At 37.3% G+C, this 23,226-nt stretch overlaps 1 protein-coding gene across 6 annotated transcripts in view; it reads right to left on the bottom strand.

Annotated features, from left to right (window-relative positions):
* Nucleotides 1-987: 987 nt before the first annotated feature.
* The window catches only part of zeb2.L (zinc finger E-box binding homeobox 2 L homeolog), a 101,748-nt gene continuing 79,509 nt past the window's right edge, over nt 988-23,226 (bottom strand). For 4 of the 6 annotated variants that reach the window (XM_041577574.1, XM_041577575.1, XM_041577578.1 and 1 more), the window contains 9 exons: nt 20,618-20,875; nt 13,601-13,672; nt 12,282-12,470; nt 11,030-11,244; nt 9,195-9,303; nt 6,561-8,527; nt 5,479-5,571; nt 4,618-4,798; nt 988-3,013 (listed from right to left, as the gene is read on the bottom strand). In XM_041577574.1, the coding sequence (XP_041433508.1) occupies nt 2,436-3,013; nt 4,618-4,798; nt 5,479-5,571; nt 6,561-8,527; nt 9,195-9,303; nt 11,030-11,244; nt 12,282-12,470; nt 13,601-13,672; nt 20,618-20,875 (3,662 nt within the window). In that variant the 3' untranslated portion in view covers nt 988-2,435. The remainder of the gene's footprint in view (nt 3,014-4,617; nt 4,799-5,478; nt 5,572-6,560; nt 8,528-9,194; nt 9,304-11,029; nt 11,245-12,281; nt 12,471-13,600; nt 13,673-20,617; nt 20,876-23,226) is intronic. The other 2 variants (XM_041577576.1, XM_041577579.1) reach the window with 1 other exon arrangement.

A 23,226-nucleotide genomic window follows, 5' to 3' on the forward strand; every position in this document is an offset into this window, starting at 1 on the left:
TGAGCACCTATGTTCATGACTAGAAGTTATGATATCTTTACAGGCTAAAAGAAGACCTAAGAGATTGTCCCTGCTATAGAAAGTGTCACATAAGACCCTATTCCACTAGTTATGCCACAACACGTTACACCCCTTTTGGCTTCTTATAATAAAATTATAACACAAGATGAAGCATAAGGAAGTAGGCTTCCAGCAAGGCAAAAGCTACAGGAAATAATGTATGGATGGACATGCTATGTAACTACATTGACATCCTCCAATGTCAATAACAGAGCTTCTAAGAAAAGTGCCAAAATTCTACCAGCTAAAGCTTTTATCAAGCTTGATAAAAGGTCACACACAGGCCTAAAACGTTGCTGACCAGGTTCTGCCATGAAATTGTGAATAAAGGCATTTTTAAACTACGTGGTGCTGTACAAAGAATTTTTGCACGGCTGTACAAAACAAAATATCATAGAGTAGATGGGCCAAGATAATCCATGAAGATATACAGTCTACTTAATTTCAGGAGGCTTACTTAAGCCTTTATTGGACTGGACTATTATTGTTCTGTTACAGGGTAAACTCATTCAGATCATCCAATTCATTTAGTGGATGAGACCAAATTCAGCATAGTGTGAGGCCTCTCAATTACAGTTGACTCCTTGACAAAGCAAGTAAGCCAGACTGCCTTCATGAGTCATATCCTGACCCCAGCTAAATTTGGCAAGTGGGTAAATGCCGCCCCATGATAATAGTTGAACCTTCTTTACTCTAGAAATTCTTTTTTTTTAATGAATTTACAATTATACATAATATCATTTGCCTTTCAGTTCAGGTGAAGGTTGTTGGTATATCTAAGATGTGCCCCATTATGCACTAATCTATATTTTCCATTAGAGTTTGAGCAGTGGTTATTTTCTCTTAATGTACATTATTTTATGCTTATTTTTATTTATTTTTATTTTTTTGCCACATAAAGTTGCTAGTAATCACTCACACCATATATATAGTTTGGCTACATTTTTATTCGAGCATGGTCATTTTCAAGAGAAATTACAAATTGAAAATTCAATAATACTTTTACAAAGACAATTCAGGAAAGAATTTTTTTTATCATGGTATCATACATTGTATTTAACAGTCCCTCTTTTTTTTTTTAGCTAAAAAACAAGATGAAGAAATTGGAATTTTCAGTCGAAAATACAGTGTTTTCACAAGATCGTATCAAAAGTTCCCAAATTTGGAATTTCCAGTAATTGGAAAAAAGAAAAAAAAAAAAAAAAAAATTAAAATAATAAAATTGAAAAATCGCATAATTTCACAATTAATGTTCCAAAACACAATAAATGCTCTTTTCTTTACGTAAAATTTGCCCAAGTGATCAACGTCATGTTCCTTTTTTACTAAAATATATCTATATTGAAGAACTATAATACTGTACACTACAGTATGAAATAAATAAAATTAGGAAATATAAAATGAGCCACATAAATAAAACGTTATTTGACCTAAAATTAAATGAATGCAAAAAAATTGCAAAAAAAAAGTTTGGTGTAATACTGACAAAATGTAACAAAAAAAAATACAGAAAAAAAATTGCACAAACATATGTAAACTAAGGAACTGCTGCCTATTCTTCTAATACTGACATGGGTGCTTCAAAGAACAGGGTGAGCTTAACACTGAAGCTGGTGCGTAGGTAACACCCGTTACCCTCTTAACACTATACAAGGATGGCACTTGCAGAAACACACAGATTAAAAGGTTTGCATATAAGGCTTTTTTTTCTTAAAACCACCTTACAAAGGCTTTCTTTATATTCATCATCCTGTTTCCTTCGAAATCTGGACACCTCTTAAGACTTCTATCACACGTGTTGTTTCACGTTCCTTCTCATTATAAAAATAAAAATAAAATTCAGGCCTAAAATTGTGTGGTTACATAACGTGGAATTTGGAAATCATGGAGAACGAAGTAGAGAATGCAGGAATCATAATACTGACATATCGTAGTGCGAGCACCATAAATTAAAGTGGAATAGAAACACTGGTGTACAACAGTGCGGGCACTTTTTATTCTTTTAAAAAATGTATTAATATAAATTAGAAATATCTTCTTTTTTTAAGTTTGTAGTGATATATAAGTAGAGTGCAATTCGTACAATTAACTATTTTTTTTGTGCTTAAAGTATAAATGCTATTAAACACAGGGTTTAGTCTCTTGAACCACACAGTTTTTAGGCCTTAATACTGTACAAAAATTTTGCATAATGCAGTTCTTCACAATAACCAACTCAAACTTTATTTGACTTTTGTCAGAACTGCCCCCTTCAGTTCATCTATACAGGCTTCCTGGAAGCATCAGGCACGTGCATAAACAGCTTAACACAGCAGTGTTTTCAAGCAAGTAACAATACTACTGGAAACATAGGAAGCTTTAAATGCAGTAGTTAATTACATGCCATCCTCCATTATCTCTTCTTCATGATCTGATTTGGTTTCCATTTTGCCATCTTCCGAACTATCGTCCATTGAATGGTCACCATTTTCTTCTTCATCTCTAATTGTGTCCGGATCTGTGTCCATACTTTTATTTTCACTCTCTTCTTCCTCTTCCTCAAACTCCTCGTCACCAACTTGTCTCCTCAATTTGTCATAAACGTCTTCCCCTTCCTTTTCATGCTCCAATTCTCTTCCTCTGTCTCTTGGCATACCTTCTCTTTCCTCTGAGTCAGAATAGCCCTGAGGAGTTATACTTTGCAAATACGCTCTATTCATCAGTAGCTCCGTGGGTTCCAAATGTCCCTTCTCACGTGCTTCCCTCTCTGCAGCTTCCCTTTCCTCTGCCTCCCTCTTACAGTAGGAATACCTATGATTCATGTGCTGTGAGTAAGAACCAGAATGCGAGAAGCGTTTGCCACATTTGTCACATTGGTACGGCTTCTCGCCAGAGTGCAGTCGCGAATGTTCTATTAAATGGTGTTTGTGTTTGAATGCTTTTTTACAGATTTGACATTGGTGTGGCCTTTTTCCTGGAAAAGAAGATAAAAATAAATTACTCATTACATTCTAAAAAATTGTTTATCAACATATTAATTTAAAAAATACAGCAGTAAACAAAACAAACAGAAGGCCAAAAAATATATCTCCCCCCACTTAAAAAGGCTCATGCTCAAAATGCTTCGGTATATACATGGCCAAAACTTGTTTGTATCCATTTTAAGCTTCAGTTTTATTTCCAGTCTTGGTGGGGATTGCATGTGTTTAAAATTGGAAGGCTGTACATTTGACTTGAAAGACAGGACATTATACTCCTGGGTATCATTTCTGACATTCTTTAGCACAGGATTGTAGTATCCAGGCTAATCCCAAGCCCAAACGCATCTGGTGGATTCCAAGATACAAATAGCACAGGGATGCCTTTCACACCTTTAATAGTTGTCATGCTTATCGTTTCATTCTAAAATAGACCTGTCCTGGAATGTTTCACAGCATGATGCCATGGTATAAAAATCAAACACATGATGCAACAGTGAGACACCCAGATATTAAGAGAACACAGGGAAACATACCATGTCTTTTTTCTTTTTTTTTTTATATAGCTAAGCGAGAACTAGCTGTAAATGGAATAAACCTTCCAAAGCAGTGTTGCTCTTTGGCGAGCTGAAAACTGCAATTTAGTAGCTTTATGGAACGTTTACATTCCTTTTAATAAGTGACAATATGGTAATAAATTTTATCAGAGGTTTAAATGAACAATAGTAACATAAAACAATATTAAAATGATGTCTGGTTGGTGACCATGAGCAATCATTGGTTAGAGGTGCCGAAGAGCAATAATAATTAGTTGTCCTGAATGTGTAGGTTTAAGAAGGTATAACTCAGCAACAGCTAGATGGCCACAGTCTGGGCATCTGTGATGTAAATTCTAGAAATATCTAGCAATTATTTTATATAATAATTTGTAATTCCACCAAGGACAATTTTTAGCCAGGATCATGCCTCTTAGACTAGAAGCCAAGGACACATACTGTATCTGTTCTGATTTTCCTACTATATGTTCTGATTGACATGACATAAGTGGAGCCTACATGCAATCATATGTTAGCTAACATGTTCCTGTGCATAAAAAATACACCAGGTGGGTTCCGATAACAGAAAAGTAGAAATGTGGCAACATATTCAAAATATAAAGACATATCCATATGACCAATAAAAAGAATATGTCATTGAGAAGGAACAGCTTGTGAGTAAAATAATGTGAATCTCAAAATAGTTTTGGGCTCAGCACCTTGTAGCCTGGGTGCACTGCACCGGTGATGGACAACCAGACCATCCAAATTTTATTATAATACACTTACCAGCAGCCACCAGCTAATGTGGGATGCTGGGAGTTGTCTTAAAAAAATATGAAGGGCCTTAGTTTGCCCCTGCCTGTTCTATGCCAATTTTAAATTGTTAGCTTTATGGGTTGGGGAGAAATAAGTGTAGCACTATTTGCAATTAAATATTTATATATTTATATATATATATATATATATATATATATATATATATATATATATATATATATATATATATATATATAATTAATGTAACATGAAACACACCCAGGTGAAGCTTTTTTTTTTTTTACCTGTATGTTCATATTTGTGTCTCAGAAGAGAGCTGCTTTTCTGGAATGTCTTATCACATAAGTCACAAGCGTACATGCCACTTTCTGTCTTCTTAATCTTTTTCCGGGACAGACAAGAGTCAGAATCTGTCATATCATCGAGACCTGACATGTAATCCATTGTACCATCGAGCAAGTCACCCTGCAGTAGAACAAATCAGACTTAATGCTATTGTGATGATAAAACAAATGCAAATCACACTGGCGACATTAGAAATAGTATTCTATTATGAATGTGAATTATTTTATTAAACAGTAAATAGCGTGTTGCGTATAACATTTAGCCTCTTTTTTTTTTCTCCACATTCTAAAACCAAAATGTGTAATTGAATTTTATGATCAGATGCAAGATGCTATTATCCGACCCAATTTAACTTTATGTCTGCTGACAAAAAGCCTTAAGCAGTATATTTAATTTTGTAATTTAAAATGGAGAATATTTTATGAATGTTCAATGTCCACACGCCTTCAGCATTAGGCAAGAACAAAATGCATCTGTAAATGATTGCTTTTATTTATATTTATTTTGTCACCATCTCAAAACACTAAAAAAGCCAATAGAATTAATTTGCATCATCTGTACAGCCCCCTTATACATGATTTGCATTAATTAATATAAACTAGATTAAAGAGATTTTAGTATCAGAGTGACAAAAATTTAGATGAACCATAATAGTCCACAAAAAGAGATATGGTTGCAATATTTGTATAATACTGGAGAAAACACAACCTTTTGTGTTTGCAATAAAGGACAATGAAACTTAAACTCACTAATGGGGATGCAAATTGTTTAGACACCCCCAAAAGGGAAAAACTGCTTACCAGGGGCCACTGCATCTCTTCTATAAAAGCAAACTTGGCTGGGGAGCGTGGTGCCACCATTTTTCTTTGCTTCCGAGGTATGTCTAGGAATACCTAGGTGGGGTAAGCACAGTACACTCTGGCTTACTGCACATGTTCCCAGGAAAGCCCATGCAAGGAATGCCTAGAAGCTGAGTAAAAATGGCAGCCTGCACTCCCCAGCTAATTACCATGGGTTAAGGTTTATACTCAATGATGGTCAAAATTATGTATAAGGATTTTAAATACTTTATTTTAGTAAAAGAAATGCTAAAACTCCATTCTAATATAATGTCAACAATATTTTAAAAAATTCTATCCTCCATCCTTGGGAATCATAAAACAATGGTGAATAATGATATGGAACTGAACACTAAAATTGCATTAACAATTTGCATTGAGGGCAAAATCTCATGAGTTAATGGTCAAATTTGCAGCTGATTTAGTGTTTTGATTACCCCTACTTGTAGAGGCAATAAACCCCTCCACTACTTGCTGATGGCCACTTCCCAGTGAAAGGGTACTTAATTATTAAGCAGGAATAAGGGGTGATTTTGGACCTTCTAATTGTTTTCAGTAAGTATTGATGACCAAAATGTTTAAAGTGGCATAGCTTATCCAAAAATTCAGTTCAGAACCTTGGATGATCTTGTGTGAAATATTTTAGATAAAAATCAAGCACTGAAAAAGAAGCCCAATATATCAATAAACAGACAGGGGTAAGAAAAGAGTCTGCATGAATAAATGGTTGCACATCATCTATCGACTGTCTTCTACAGGAATGGCCAACAAGAACCCTCAAGCTTTTGCAGAACTATTATTCCTGTGATGTATAATGAATAGCTCAATATGATAAGCTTTCTAGTATCACAACAACTAAACACCTGAGGATGGATAATTGCATCTTTTAAAAGACAATCTCTATCTACAGCTGAATCTCAGACCCATTAAAACAGTAACAAAATACTAAGGAGTAATCATGCTTGAAATGTAACAGAAATATATTGTTACAATGTTGCTCTAACATACTTATATTTTAATGCAAAGGTGGATGAAGTGGTTACCTGAAATCCTTGTTTGCGCTGATACTTTCTCCTTTGCTGCATATCTGCAAACGTGGCAGCTCCAGTTGGATAAGTATAGGCCATGTGTGGTAGGAAGCTCATCTGATCAAGTCCAGGGTAAGATCGTAGTCCAGGAATTCCTGTCTGTACTGGGGGCATAAATGTGGCTGGTGGGAATGCGCTCTGTGGAGGAAGCGCTGTATACATAGGTTTCCCACTAAATGGGTTTAGACCAAATAGTGGGTTAGTGCTTTTGTCCATATTAACATTACAAAATTCCTTCTTGATGTATGTTAAATTCAGTGGCTCATCTACAATTTCTGATGATAAAGGAACACTGTTGTGGTCAATTGGGATGTTATTGGGCTTAGATTTGTTCTTTGTGGTAATAATAGTTTTGGATTCCTTCATTAGTTTTGGTACTGTTAAATCCAAGGGCTCAGCTTGAAGTTCCTCTGACGAGAAACTGTTTGGAGTGTAAGAACTGCTATGGGAGTTTTTAGAAGATGTGGAAGAAAGGTTTAAAGGAGAAGGAGTGTTGCTCCTGGAGTGGTCCAATTTATCAACAACTGGTTTCATACTAGCAAAATGATTAGATTTTGTTAGCCTGAGAGGTGTATCACAATTTGATACCCGGTTATGAAGTTCTGCTATAGATGGTGAAGTTATAGAGTCTGCAGATTTTATTGGAGATCTGGCGTCTTTAGTGGGAGTATTTAGGGTGGTAGCCAGAACCACCTCTGCACTGGTCCTTTCCAAAGACGGTGACCTGGAATTTGTATATTGGTAAACTTTTCTTTGTTCAAACCATTCCTTCACAAATTCCTGAGGAAGGCCGACAGCTATGGAAATTTTCAGTAGTTCATCAGAGTTGGGCTCCATATTCATAGCATAATATGCTTTTAGTACAGACATGTGGTCCTTGTATGGGTTTATGGGGCTTGTCATTCCTTTCTCAGAAAGTACAGATGACAATAGGAGTGCTTGTTTCTCAGCAAACACCCCATGTTTGTTGAGAATTATATTTTCGTTGGGCTGGAGAACTGCTTTAATTTCTTCATTCATCTTACATAAGTATCTTTCATGTTGATGCAATGGAATTGGACCAGGAAAACTTTCCTTACAAAACTGGCAAGAAAATGGAGTGGATATATTATGGCTTTCTAACATCTTCTCTTCACTTACAAGATCTATCAACGTACGTAACTTCTCTTTCTTTATATTACTAATCTGCCTCCTTGAATCTGTCGTCAAACTCTGCAAACATGCTTTGGCTTCATTAACCTTCTCTAAAGTATAGTCAATAATACTTTTAGTGGCACCATTATGACTAACTACTGGAAGACCTACTGGAGGGATACCAGGAGACGTAACTCCTTGATCCTCTGGTTGAGGTCCTGCATCCTTCATATTATAGCCCTTCAGCTTTGTAATTTCTTCAGGCTTGAATTCCATTTTCTGCCTAGAAACTGTATTGTCCACAATTTCTAGAACTTTCTGCACCTCACTTAAATTACTGTTAATGGAAGAGTATCCAAGTAGTGATGATTCCATCCCTACACCTAAGTGCTGCATTGGACTTGGAGCTGAGGAATGGATTCCCAGTGGGCTGGTTGCACCAAGACCACCATTCATGAATGGATGAGGCCCATTAAATGCATGTGAGGCTGCCAAAAATAGTTTATAATCGTTGTAATCTAATGATTCTGTTTTGATTTTCAGTAAGCCTGATGGTTCAGACATACTCAGTGGTTTGCCGTTCTCCAACTTATGCCGTAGTTGCGTTATGGCTGTATTGGTGGGGGAGGAAGATACTGAATTGGGGGAAGAACCTGTCTTCATGTTGTTTCTCATTCTGCCATTTACCGATATTAGGCCAATGCATTTTTTGCTACTTATGTGGGAACTGTATGAACCTGAGTGGGAGAAACGTTTCTTGCAGTTTGGGCACTCATAGGGCTTCTCACCTAGAAAGAGGGAATATTAAACCATGATTATTCGATGTATAGTGGTTCTAAACAGCTTAAAATTGCTGCCTATAAATACTTACTATTTGCGGCATATTTAATAAGTTCATATTTATAAATACTGATGCTAAACTGCAAAGGAACAATTACCAGTTGCATCCAATCAGTTCCTTGCTTTCATTATCCAGCTTATAGTAGACAGAATTAATTGCACCACTGAGATAGCATTGAACGATTAAGTGCTAGCAATTGACAGCTGAGAAATAAATCTAAGATCTACAGCTGTCATTCTAACCCTTACAGATCTCAATTGTTGGAGTAATGGTGTTTTGATGAGTTGCTCAGTTCTAGCACTAGCAATATATAAAACTTGTATTGCAAAGAAATAAGGTGCAATTTGAAGTTTTACTGGGGACATTATTGTGAACCTTTAGGGTTCCAGGACAGATCTGTCTGTATCTGGGGCCCTCAAAGTAGCTTTAAAAAGACTGATAGCATTTCCATCTAAATGAAATGCATACAATGGCTAGCATATAATTTCCACAAACACATTAGAATCCAAGTTAGTTAGGAAAACATCTCAGTTCCTTTATAAAAGTAAACTGTCTTTTCAACTCAGCTAATTAAACAGAATGGAAATGAGAACAGCAGCACCTCCGCTACTCACCACTGTGAATTCGCAGGTGCTCCTTCAGATGGTGTTTATATTTGAAAGCTTTACCACACTCTGTGCATTTGAACTTGCGATTGCCAGCACCTTGGGTCAACATTTGGTGCTGTGAGGGGGACAAAAAAGAAAAAAAAGATCTTAATTTTTATGCATAAAACAAGTTTTCTCTTTGAGAAAGGTGGTAATAGAAATAAATCATTTTTATCCATAGCTGAAAAAGTTGAATTGATTAATTAATTCATTCGGTAACACTTACAAATGGCAATACATTTTATGAACTAACACTAATAAATTTATACTTGAAATAAATGTATTGTCTAATTTTTACTTCATAATTTTTAATTTTTTATTTTTATTATTTTTTTATGGTGAAAGTTCCTATAAAATAATTGTAATAATCTTTTTGTTTTCTCTCCGGTGAATAAAACACAGGTTTTTCCATTACAACAGAATTCAGGCTTTACAGATATGTATGAATTTTGACAGAGAATGTTAAAATAGCAAGGCGTAGATGCTCAAGGTATGTCAGGGAGCTTCAAGCAATAACAAGACAAAAGCCTTACAAAAAAAGACAGCACAGAAGCGGTATGACAACTGCTCGGGAGTACTGAATCTTCCCACATTCCTAGTGAGACAGATGGTGTTACATAGGACACAGAGAGGTTTGTTCAAACAGCAGAAACCTTCAAAGATCAAGCAGAGCCCAGCCCCGCCGAGCACCATTGAGGGACCAGTGCTCATATGTTGCTGAGTTGCATAAACAAACAGCAACAGCTGCTTTCGCTCCCCCCAAGGCCCTTGGAGAACTACTATAAACTTTAGTTGTGCCACTGTTAATATGATACAATCATTTTAATTTACTAATTGTAAATGCCACGAGCAAATGAGGGGACTTTTTTAAAAACAGCTCTTTTCATATTATGCTAACATAATTGTACCAGTGTGAAATTAAGGTTGAAACTACACGGGTACCGCCATCGTTGGATTTTGTTGCTGCATTTTTATTTTTTTTTGAATTATGGGAAATATTTTAAAACAAAAAGAGTAAAAAATGTAAAGAAACTTTGTGAGTATTTCTGACTTTTCAGAAATTGTAGGTTTAATGACATTCAATAAACAAGTAAAATGATAGTTTTAGCAATATTTTATTGCAACATAACAACTGGGCATTATTATTTGCATCTTATTTTTATAAGGGGGTCACTTTAATGGAAAATAAATTTCAGTAGAATTAGAAGTTTCAGCTTCTGTGACTCAGCAAAGAAACCACAGTAAATGGGTCACAGGATCAAGAAAATGTCATGTGCTTAATCTGAGGGTTCTGATTAGATGTTTAGGACCTTGACCCATGTGTGAAAAACACAAGGGACCAAGATTTAAGATGGCTGCAAGTTTGTGTTTTTGTTTTGGAATTAAAACCTGACTTCAAATAAGAGCAATGTTAGTATTAGTTTCCATACATTAAAAAAGACTTGCCAACCAGAGCTATTCATCAAGGCTCAAGTAACAGTGGTACTTTATAGCATGCTAATTAAAACGCCAGTGTTTAATTCACCTTTTGAGCAACATAAAAAAATTAAAGTGAAGTTATAGTGCAAGTAAAATTTCTAAATTAGAAATTAACACACTCATTCGATCGTGAACATAAGACTATTAAATCATATTAGAAGAGACCATCAAAAAATCATTTAGACCTCAATTAAAGCTATTACCATTAAAAGATCTGCATCTTCAAAATGCCATGAAAAATTAATAATGATTGCCAATCAAAGCAATATACTTTCTCCAAGGGGTTATTATAGAAAAAAAATCACTTAAAAGCAACCCCCCACCTGATCTCTGCCTGGCTTGTGAGTCACCATATGCCGTTCAAGCTGGGTGCGGTAGGCAAACGTGTAGCTGCACAGAGGGCACGAAAAGTTCTCCTCGTTCTTCTCGTGGCGGTATTTGATGTGCTCTTTCAGCGATGTCAAACGCTTGTAGCCCCGGTCGCAGTAGGGACAGGTCAGCAGCTGGGCAAAAGCATCTGGAGTTCCAGGTGGCAGGTCTGAAGGCCAAAGAAGAGAGACAGAGATGCAGGCCATGAGGTCAGTAAATCAATGGCAGCTAATGGGCTTACTGCCCGGGATGGTATGACAGGAATTGTAGCAATCTGCTCTACTGGAGTGCCATCATCTCATAGTGGCCTGGGCACACTCCATTCCCCATACACACACCCAGAAGAGACATGTATGAATCATTTCATGCTAAAGCAACAACAATTTAGGTGTGGGTGACTAGAAGGTGGAAAAAGTCCTTCATGGCAAATCATACTGACAAACACTGTCTTTAAAGCAAGAAGATATCTGCACTTTCAATAAACTGCTTTTACAACGAGCAACCCTAAGAATATAGGAATTGTACCCACAGCAAGGCATCCTGGGATAAATTATGTAAATGCAGTGTGTACACTTGTGATTTTCATAGCCCTCACACAAGTCTAAAGTTCTAAGCATTTTCTGGTTTTTAAGAATCCCAGTACAAATCATCAAATTCACCTCTATCCAACAACCAGCCCTATCTACAGATAACCAAAAATAAAATTAATAAAGGTACCTAGCCTGAAAGAAAATTAATACAGGGACTAGCTTATAGTTATTCCTGGTTACATCATTTTGAGGAGGTAGAAAAAAAGAGGATTAAAGAGATAGCTACAATTTTCTCCTACAATTTTCTCCAATTTCACCGCAGCCCGCTTCACTCATAATTCTTCGGAGAGCGGATAGGCCGTTGCTATTTAGTTATTATTTTAAATGGGAATTCATTAGCACACTTGCTAGTTTGTAATTTCGTTGTCAGCTGAATTCTTTTCTCTCTTCGGATCGAAATACACAGCAATTTGTGCCGTTCAACCATAGTTGAAAAAAAATTTAAGGAACTCACAAAGAACTGTACGGGTTTATTGAATAGTCTGCTCATGAAATTCCATTCCCGTGCAGCTGTTCCTGAAATTTTAAGGTAAACACCCAAGCACATAGTGCATTTATAATTGCAACAGCTGCAAGGGGCTCTTATACAGTGCCTAAAAATGAATCACAGTATTACCATTTTCCTCGTGTCCGTTGACCTCTGGTGTCCCCAGGCGGCACAGTTCTTCAGGGGCTTCTGGGTAAATGATAGCTGTATCACTCCGCTGCAAGTACTCTGCTATGCTGACTCCATTGCTGTCTCCATCATCCATTTTCCTTTTAACAAAATATTCCTCGAAATCTGAAGTGCAATTTGGATTCTTCACTACATTAAAAAAAAAGATAAAGAACGTGGCAAAATATGAGAAAAATTGTGTCCATTGTTAAGTACCTTATTTCATTTGTATTCAGCTAAGTAACATCTACAGGACATATATGACATAAAGTAAATAGAAGTTTTAATTGTTTTTCAGTTTTGGGGTAATCTTACTTTGCGTAGCTCTCTTCTTATTTGAGCCCGCAAGTTATATAAATGCCAAAATAACTGAAAATACTGGTGATTTCAAGTAGAGTTAACCTTGTATAAATAACCCACATGAAAGTTAAACAACGATGTGAAGAAACTCAGTGACCTTGAGCGACCGTGAGTGGTTCACTTTGCCCCAAACCTCTGACCCTTCTCCAATTCTTAACAGTCAATAAGTAGACACTTAAAGGCATATTTATCTAGGGTCAAAATTCAAATTCATGTGAGTTTTTTAAAGTCCTTTAAATTTGAATATACTCGAATTTGACTGGGGGATTATTTAGAAAAAAAAGCCAAATATCTAAAACCTTTACTGACTCTCGAAAACTCGAATGGAATTTGACTAAACTCGAATGTCTGGAAGGCTACTAACATGTCCAAATTGGTCCTTGAACCTCTCCCACTGACTTATACATGAACTTGGCAGGTGTTAGATGGTGAATAGTCGAATTTGAGTTCTTAAAAGGCCAGAGTATGAGAAATCTTGAAATTTGAATCCGAAATACAACTCTAATTAAGTTTGGATAATTTGGAGTGTTTTGACCCAAAAAAAAAATTGGAATTTTCAATTTGACCCTTAATAGATCTGCCCTTTAACGTGACAACATTGGGTACTTTCCCTTTGAACAAATAAGCTTTCTCAAGAGCACTGAAAACTTTTAACAATGTGTTGTTGTCAAACATTATGGTTATAGATTGCCTAGACAAGTCCTCTCAGTATTTTGTGTGTATGTGTGCATCAAGGGTGAAACAACCTGTGCTTCACTGGGTTTTATACTTTTCTGTGCAATAAAAAACATAGGACTTTAAAAATACACAAAGGATTGGTGACTTTATTTTTCATTGTGCCATTGTACAAAATAATTCCACTGCATGAAGAACAGAGTGTATTTAGAAATATATATGTGTGTTTGACTCCTCACACGTACCTGTACCGTGGTTAATAGTGGTTATGTGCGTGGCTTCTGGCCCCAAAGTGTCATAATCCTCCTTCATGTCATCTGTGAAAACAAATGGTTTCCATTAGGAAGGAGAATAGAACATCTTACATGGAAGCATTATTGGGCGATTGCCCAGGGACAAGTCAAAAGTCTTATTTTGGAAGAGACCAAAGTAATATTCTGATCCGTGCTTTACATAAGAGCTTGGACCTAATTCCCTGCTAATATAACTTTCATTACGTTCTTAGAAGAAGGAGATGGCAGTTTAATTGAACCTGCAAGTCGAGTTGATGCATCTGGCATGTCCCGGCCTGCCCTTCATTCTCACAAAGCTCCTCTAGTGACACCTCGTAATGGTGCCACAGTAAATGTAAAGCTCATTAAACAAATGCAGGGAAAAATAGCAGTGTGACATTTGGTGACACTTTCTGATGGAACGGTGCATGGATCTCAATGTATATTACTCCAGCTCAAGAGGTTTATGTTGCAGCCTCGTATCAGATGAACTCAAACATGCAACGACTACATACTGACTTGTGTAGGTCATTCCAGGCACTAGAAATATATTTTTGATACCTAATTGCTGGTATTCTTTTATAATGCAGCAGGATCCATGTAACCCATGATACTGGCTATCTGCAGCTTTACAAATTGATAGGCTGTTCTGGCCCCACACCTTTGGTAGCTATCCCTTCTTGCACCTACCTGGAGGTAGAGGTCCAACCTGTTTCTCTCTAAGTTCCAGACTGACAATGGTATTACATCATCCAATCAAAATGATGCCACATTGATGTCCATATAGATGGATGCATGGAATCTTTCCTATGTTGAACTGTTGACTCATGGGCATGCAACTGGACCACATGCTATGTGGGACCACACATGGATGTGAGACACTGCTAAGACTACACCCTTAAGCTTTACACCACTTTGAGTTGTAAGAAGTTAAACTACAACTCCCAAAATTCTCTGCAGGACTTATGGCAGACGATTCCCCTGATGGTTATGTCATTAAAAGGTACAGTCCTATTTATACAGAACTGAACATGCACACGAATAGTCATTTTCAGAATGATTATGAATAATTTATGTGGGTTTTGGGACTTAAACTCAAAATAGGACTCGCACACACAAACACCTTTTGCAAAAAATCTGGGGCGAGATTCTATAAAAAGCTGAATGTTTCAGCTTTCAGAAAAAAGCATGGATGGAAACTATTCTGGTGGTGTTTTCTGCACATAAAAATAGAGCATAAATGAACCCAGGAAGGATGTAGTGAGACTGGGGAATAAGAACAAATCTGAGAGTATCCAGTCAGTAAGTAACTCTGATTGGGAAAATCCAGTAATTCTAATAAATGCCAAATTCCAATTGGTAAATATAAATATTAACTTATTAATGGCTTGACATGTCATGATGCCTACATTTTACCAATCGGTGTGGTTCAAATAAAGCGCGATACCTATGTAGGGAAGATGTACAACGTATTGGAAGGCTAGTAAGTGTGATTTATATTGTAATTGATATATTGCTATTGATGTTTCGTTTTGTATCTATAAATATCCTCCCCCCCCCCAATAAAAATCTATTAAGTTCTCAGAAATATTACTTGGGATAAAGATAGGTTCTATGGGAAAGGGTGTGGTTAGAATGGATTGAAGGTAGGGCCTTTGTATAAAGATTATCGTTAGCTGGCTGGGAATGCTGGGAAATGTATCTAACAACAACCATGGCCTTCAGAATTGACCCCTGGGGTGTAGCTTTCAGCATTAAAGGGAACATCATATGAAACCTAAAAGTATGAAAAGGCGTCTTGTTATATAGACAAATATATAGATATATTTAAGTTTCCGGACACAGTCAGAACTGAAGATATCTGAGAGAGATTTTGTTCCACGGGGGAAGCCATTTTCACCCAATATATCAGACATCGTGCTCTGGGAAACTGTAATGCAGTGCTACAGTGTAAACAACAGAAACCCACTCAGCAATGATCAAATGGAGCTGTGGTGGAGGAAACTATTTGTATATATCTAAATATCAACGAAAGGGTTAAAGTCCCCCCCCAGCTGATATTTTTGTCAATCTCTGCAAGTAATTAGATCAAGGTATTTCCGAGAAGGTTGTCACTAGGAATAAATATAGCTATTGTATGTCGTTCTTCCTTGCTTGTCTCATGTGATTTCTGGTACTGAGGAGTCACAAGATTTCCATCTGAGGGCACAAAAACCTTTGCCGCGAGAGGAAGGCAATATGCAGCATTTTGTTTTTTTTTTTGCATAATACTGGTTAATCTCAACATTTCTTCTGCGCTTCCTTCCTCATTGCTATTTACAAGCACAGAACTAAAGAGAAGTTAAATCATCTGGCAGCACAACACAAGGTGGTACGTGCTCGTCTAACGGAGAGGGTCGCCCGCTGGAAAGTGCCCGTTCTCTACACCCACTAATAAGATCTTACTGGCTGCAGTAGAAACAACAGAAACCCACCCTATGTCCCCAGACTCTGAGAACTCTGAAGCACTGTTTCTGCTGCCAGTGTAGCCAGCGTCTCGCACTTAGTTCAATGTACTTTCTGTGGCTGCCTGTGGTCACTGATACACGTCTCAGCGCTGCATAATGTATTTATATACTGAGAATTCTCAGAGGCCAATAGACGGAGAGTAAAGACCCTTAATCTTCAATTTGCATCCCAATAGTAGTTACTATTTGCATTCAGAAATCTTATATTATTAACTTTATGGCTATGGGCTATTTGAACGCTTTAAGCACTGCATTTTACATGGTGTTTATAGCTCCTGATATAGTCCTGTGCCACATTACTATTAAGAGCTATGGGTGCTACATGGAGCAGAAGTCAAGACAACCCCTTGGCTGAGCAAGCAACATGCTCTCCACATTAATATGAATGTGAAGCAATTAGTATTACGGGTGAATAAATTCTCCAAGCACAAATTTGCAGCAAATTTTGGCATTTGCCGGCAGCGAATAAATTGGTGTGCGTCAAAATTGGCATGCGCTATAAAAATTGATGCACGTCAAAATTATTCGGACGCCCATTGACTTGTATGCATTTGGACAAATTAGTCGCACATATAAAAATTGTTGCTAGAGTCAAAATTGATGCGTGTCAAAATTATTTTGAAGCCCATTGACTTCAATGTGTTTCACAAATTTTTCACCATTTCACAAATTGTGCGGCAAATTCAAAAAATTTTCAGTAAATTCGCAAATTTTTCGGTGAATCAAAGCCGCACGGCACAGATTCGCCCATCACTAGTAGCCAGTAGTAGTGGTGATCAAAACACTACCTGTATCTTGGTCCTGTTGCCACATAATTCCTCCTCTTTAATGTTTTCTATGTCTGTACTACAACTCCCAGAATCCCCTGACAGTAAATGTATTAGTAATGGTTGTAATAATTCCCTGCTGTTTGTACATTATCATTTATACAGCACCCTCACTTATGCAATTGGTCTTTACATTTGTATTCTTTGTGGTGTTTTAATGTTTTTGCTTTTTGTTCAACAGCTGTCAAGTTTGGAATTGCAGCAGATATATGGTTGCTAGGGTCTAATTTTCCCATAGCAACTAGGCAACGATTAGAAAGATAAGTAATAAAATGCAACACAAACAACTAAAATTGTAGCCTCACAGAGCAATTTTTTTTGATTGCCGCTGGGGTCATTGACCCCCTCAACAACCAGATAACATTTTGAATTGCAAGTTATAAAGCAACAAAAGAGGGAGATAAATAATTTAAAAAATATATGAAAAATTACGACAATTGAAAAGTTAACTTTAACTATATTGGAAAAAAATACATATACAAACGTTTGAAATTATACACATTTTGCCTTGGACAGGTAGGATTCCCAGACACTTCCAGCCTTTTTACTCTGTGGGGAAAAATGTTAAATTTTTCCCATTGCCCCCTCCCTTTTATAAGAGGACGGAGTTATTTATTTTGAAAACAAGAGTAAAAGTTTTCGTTTTCCCTTCGCCCTTGGGGATAAAGGTTTGTAAAAATAAAGAACACTTTCTTCCTCCCATCACAGAATTGTTGAATAAGCAAAAAAATATATATATATACAATAAAGGAGCCCAAGGCGCAGGTGATTTATTTAAACTGATGATAATGATGTCATGCTTTATGTCTGTACGCCTTGTCCACCCCATTGTGGGACGCAAGAATGTCAAGGACAATTCCCCAGCACAAAACTTTGATTGTGCTGCGACCGGAAAAAGGCACAGTAAGAATTCTACTCGCTCTTCAGTTCAAAAAACCTGCATCCTGCAAACGAGGGAGAGAAGTAGAGGAACAGGAGTGGAGGAGAAGGAGCTTATCTCACAGAAAAGCTATCTGCAGAGGTGCTGCGCTAGACACACAGGCACCAGGGATAAAACACTTCTATATAAACTGGGGCTACAATAAGAATTATCGTCTTTATTATATGTTTTCAACAATAAATAAAAGGGGGAAAAAATGATCAAAAGGAAAAAAAAATGCGTTATCTGCTGCTCAGAATAAACACACCGGCCTGATTTTGGTTGGTAGTAGGGAGGGGTGACAGGAGAAACAATCTTTTTTCATTAGACATAAAGGCACCACATCCAGGCACTTTTAGTACAATAAAAAAAGCACAATAAATCATTAGCGGTCATTAGAAGCAGACAGGTAAGAGCAAAGTAACTCTCCTGGCCTCTTAGAATAGTGAAATTAAATTATAGATAGAGAAAGGGGACTGGGCAACTGTCAGCCAGATCAGGCAGTTTATTAGGACCTGAGTTAACTCCTTACTGTTCAGCACAGCTCAAGTCTGCTGCATGTGCCAATACCTACAGCAGCCTAGGGTTGTGCTGTCCACCCAGAGTTCCAGAGGATCTCTTGGTGGGTCCCAACTAAGGACAATTCCCATCAGCCCTTTCTTATTTCCACCATAAGTCTATATGACACCTATTACATTTAACACTGCCTACATTTGATTGCTGTGCAAGTGTGCCCTTGATGTTAGGTTGGTCCAGGCCAACACTTTTATTCAGCTTGAGAACACCAGGGGCAACAAGTGGAAAGTGTCAATGGTGAGCGAATGTTGGCCATGTGCTGGTTACCCATAACCCAACAGTATGTTTTTTGAAGGCATCATAATTAATATATTTAAAAAAGGGACAGGCATATTAGAAAGTGAGTTGATGGAGAAATTGAAACCTATTCTCCCTGTTATTTGAACTCTAGGCCCCTCCTATTAAAAAAAAAAAGACATATGATATCTACTATCATAGCCTCCTCTGCTTTTATTTTAAATTAGTTAATCCTAATTAAAAGAAAAATAACTTTTCCGTAAGTTTAGAATGCTGCGTTTCTTACATCCCTATTAATTATTCCTTTAAGGGTAAAAATCCCAGTAATTGGTTCTTACTCTTGATTTCTAGATATTAAAATTTAAACCATCAGAACATTCATTCTTTTGGCTCTGCAAATCTAGTTCATTAACAAATATGAATAGCTAACACCAGCTCATTTAAATAGTATGTCTTACATGACTACTTGCTACACTCTGTTTCTGTCACACGGCTCCCAAGAATCATTGGCTCTTATTATACATGTAAATGGCTATCATAAAAATAAAAATTTCATTTAAGATTGTTAATGAGTTCTGCAGCAGTCAGAGTTCCTTTAATGATCATCCTCTGCCCCTAATTAAACGTATTTATCTTTCAAGCATCTTTGGTTGAGCTCCCCCCTTCGTCGTTGCAAATCTAAAACCTTAAAGTCTTTATGTGTTGGACGATAAATGTTTATGTGAAATAAGGAATAAGGAATATTGACCAAAAAAAAAACCCAAGCAAAACTAAATTATAGTGCAGAACCACCTAAAATTGTAACAAACTATTGCCCCCTAGAAAATTCTGCTTTCCCGTGCAACTTCTGCAAATACAATCTGGATATATGTGCCAAATGACTGATTGAATTGTGCCCCTTTGGATTGTGGGTCGCATTGCTAGAGATGAATTTCCCTCTTGGCACTGCAGCTGGGATTTCAGCAGTAAAGATGTAAGGATGCCAAAGTGACTACAAGATACAGTTTAAAGGAATATTAACACATAAAGGCCGTCGGATTTACAGAAATAAACAAGGGTTTCTCAAGACTGATAGCAGTGATGGCTTCTCAAGACCTAAGCAAATGTCACTGGCATCATATGGATCAGAATATCCATACATGTAGTTGGGCACATTGCATCGATTCAACAAGACTGCTATGTAGAAGACTCTATTTGTGGGTCCTGTAAAGGCCTAGTTTTCATTACTGTTGGCGAGATAATGCCATACTGGACAATAAGAGGCCCAGTATAAAAAAATGTCACACGAGCTGGAAGAAAACTAATACCAAATGGGAGAGCACAACTTGGAATCGGGTATGAACTTTCCAGCAGTGATAGTGGTTCAATCCCTTTCAGAAAGTAACTGGCACAATATTGCTAATGTTGCCCTCTGCTGGTTAGGAAATTATTTTGCTTCCATATTTAACCACTGTACTAGAGAGTACAAACTTATATTCCAGAATTAAAAGAAAGATATGGATAATTATCTGAAAAAAAATGTTCCTTTTCCAATTATTAAAAATGTCCTGCAGATGCTTTTGAATTCAATTTACATGAGTTTCCCAAGCCAACTATACCCCACAAAAATCTGTCACTCTAGCCTTTAGTAGCTACTTTTAAAGTCACACACTAATGAGAAGTTAACCTGAATAAGAGGTTTGACCATGCGCCTTTTCAAGAAGGCAGAATCTTATAATGCTAAATCTGTTTCCAGTTATGGCTGGCTTGTTTTATCTCTGGGAAGAGGTTTACGCTATCCATTTAAATGGCATTATTATTCATGGCCAGCTAGTTCTGCTTATGTAGGTTTTCATCTGCTCTGTACGGGGAGTAGAGAAATATATGTCACACACACATATTAATAATTCATAACTGAACAGAAAGTTGAGAACTTCAGGCTTACCAGAACCATCTACAGAGGCTTTCAAAATATCATTGTTGTGCCAATTATGGTCCATTCCACTTTCCCTCAATTCATCTTCCTCTTCCTCTCTTGGCAATAGTGCTTGGTTGGCATGTGGAGAAGACTCGTGGTTGAGCATGCTGGCTGGACTTGTTTCCTGGTCCAATGTGGTTGTAATACTGTCATCTTCAGCAATGTGGAGTTTGTCCTCCTCGTCAGTCTCTGAACCCGTTTCTACTACATTGTCATAAGTCAAAACTGCAATAAAAGTGAGAAAAATGACAATGTAAGTCAAGTATTAAGGTTTCAAATCAGTCACGAAAGTGTGGTTAGAGATCCATAAGGTAATGGAAACCAACAATACTAGTAAGTATTTATGTACATCAAGTGTTTCCATGTTTACAATATACACAAATAATACTACCTGGATGCAACCTACTTATTCAGTTTCAAAGATAATGACATTATATTGAAAGGATTTAAAACCCAAATACATTACAAAATGTCAAGAGTTTAAAATGATATATACAACATGTACCACTGAAACAATGCTGCAGTCACTAACGTAAATATTACACTTGGGTTTATAATCTATTTAAAAGCCAAATAATACTGTTTGGTGGCAATCGGGTTATTTTCATATTCCATTCATGAGATCTGATCTGGAGTGCAACAGTCTGGAGACAAATGCTAAAATAACTCACACGGATCAACTTGCCCCATGCACAGCCCTCAGCCCAACAAATGTCCGGCAGTTTTTTCTGTCCATAAATAAGGTCTGTGAACTCAATTGAAGGTTGCTGTTTCTGAATTAGTCAGCCCTCACAAGGCTTTCGGCCTACATGCTAGTACATAAATTGTCCACTTTACCACCAGACAAGAAAGATTAGCGTAATATACACGGGGCATTAGCTCAGCCAGAGAAACACACCATCCGTTACGCACACATGGGATTGCAAAGAACAGTAGTTAACCTAACTCTCTAGACATATGCACAAAAACACAAGGTTCAAGCTATGACATCATGGGAACAAGAGAATGAGGGAAAAGAGAGAAAAATCCAGTAGGGAGGGGGGATAGGAAAAAAAGGGCAAACAATTTTAAGGCTCATTTTGATGTCAGTGCATCTTATAAAGCAAGCTCTCTCCTAACTTATCAACTGAGCTATCTCGAGTGGCCCTTGCCAGCTATCGGATTATACAAAAGTGGCAGAAAAGAGTGGAGGGTGAAGGGGGGGGGGTGGAATTGAAAAGGATTGTGTGTCAGGTTCGTAATGCTTTTGGAGAATTCTTGAAACACGTCTAGTTACAAATTTTTGTCAGTCATATCTGTTTGCTTTGACAGGTTCCCAGGGAGGGGAAAAAAAGGAACAAAAAGAAAGAGATTTTTTGTCATTTGAGGCCGGGGACAAAAAGATTACACCGTGCATATCTGCTCATAATATGATCTTTGTATAATCCGCGGGTCTGCACTTGCCTTCTGAACAACTGCACAACAGGTGCAAATTAAAATGAAAACGACAGCCGAGCCGGGCAAACAGAATCTGCTGACCTGGTTTGAATACCAATTGACGGGAGAAACAAAACCTTTTGAAGAGGTGTGACCACAAGGGTTTAGGCAAGTTCAGGCTGGGTAATGCCCTCGGAACTACAAAAAGAGAGATATTCTAACGCCGTTGCTCTAGCTGTGTGGTCCAGATATACCTTAGTACAATCAATATTGTGAGTCTTTCTTTTTCTGGTGACCAAGATTTAACTATTTCTTAGCAACACGGAGAAAGTTCTTTAGAAATGTTCAGGGCTCTGAGTCGGGGGGGTGACGGTAACAAAAGCTCCTATGGCCTGGTAATCTTTCAGCCTACCTCTTAAAAAGTGATCTCTGGGCACAGGAGGAATAATGAAAGGTCCAAGAGGAGTGAATAAAATTATCTAAGGCTGGACACACATTAAAAGGCCTTTATCCTGGACAAAAAAAATATGCCTTTTGAGGTCTCCCTTTTTTTTTCTTTTTAGCCTTGCGGTTGCTTTCAGGAGGGACACATAAGTATCTCTGAACCAAAGCTGAAATATTTTCTTCAGGAAGAAAAAAAAAAGAGAGAGATAAATGATTAATCAACATCCCCCAAGGAGTCCAAAAAATCACAACAATCTAAACAAGCAATGAAGTCATGTCTCAGGATACAAGGTCAGGGATACACCATCCATCACCTTCACAGGCCAACAATACCTTGCACCCTTTCAGAAATCGTAAATACTTAAAACATGATAAATAAGTAAAGAGGTCCAGATAAGCAGCACAATGACACTGTGTAAATTAATGACTGTGTGTTCTTATTACAGGGAAAATATACCCCAACATTTGTATTCACCGTTCATCTAATACAACATATTGCTATTGATTATGCTGTACTGGGAACGTTATCTGCCTATGTGTTTTTATTTATTTATATGAGTGGGAGCAGCCATGCTTCCTCTGACAAGGCACCATAATTGAGCTACTCCAATGGAAGGGTGACCTCTGGTGGGCAGATAATCAAGGATAACTTCCAGTGCACTCAAAAGAGCCATTGCAGGTTAGGTGCCCTGTTGCAACCTGACAACCATGAACAA

The sequence above is a fragment of the Xenopus laevis genome, chromosome 9_10L (genome assembly GCF_017654675.1).
Source record: "Xenopus laevis strain J_2021 chromosome 9_10L, Xenopus_laevis_v10.1, whole genome shotgun sequence".
Classification (NCBI taxonomy): Eukaryota; Metazoa; Chordata; class Amphibia; order Anura; family Pipidae; genus Xenopus; species Xenopus laevis.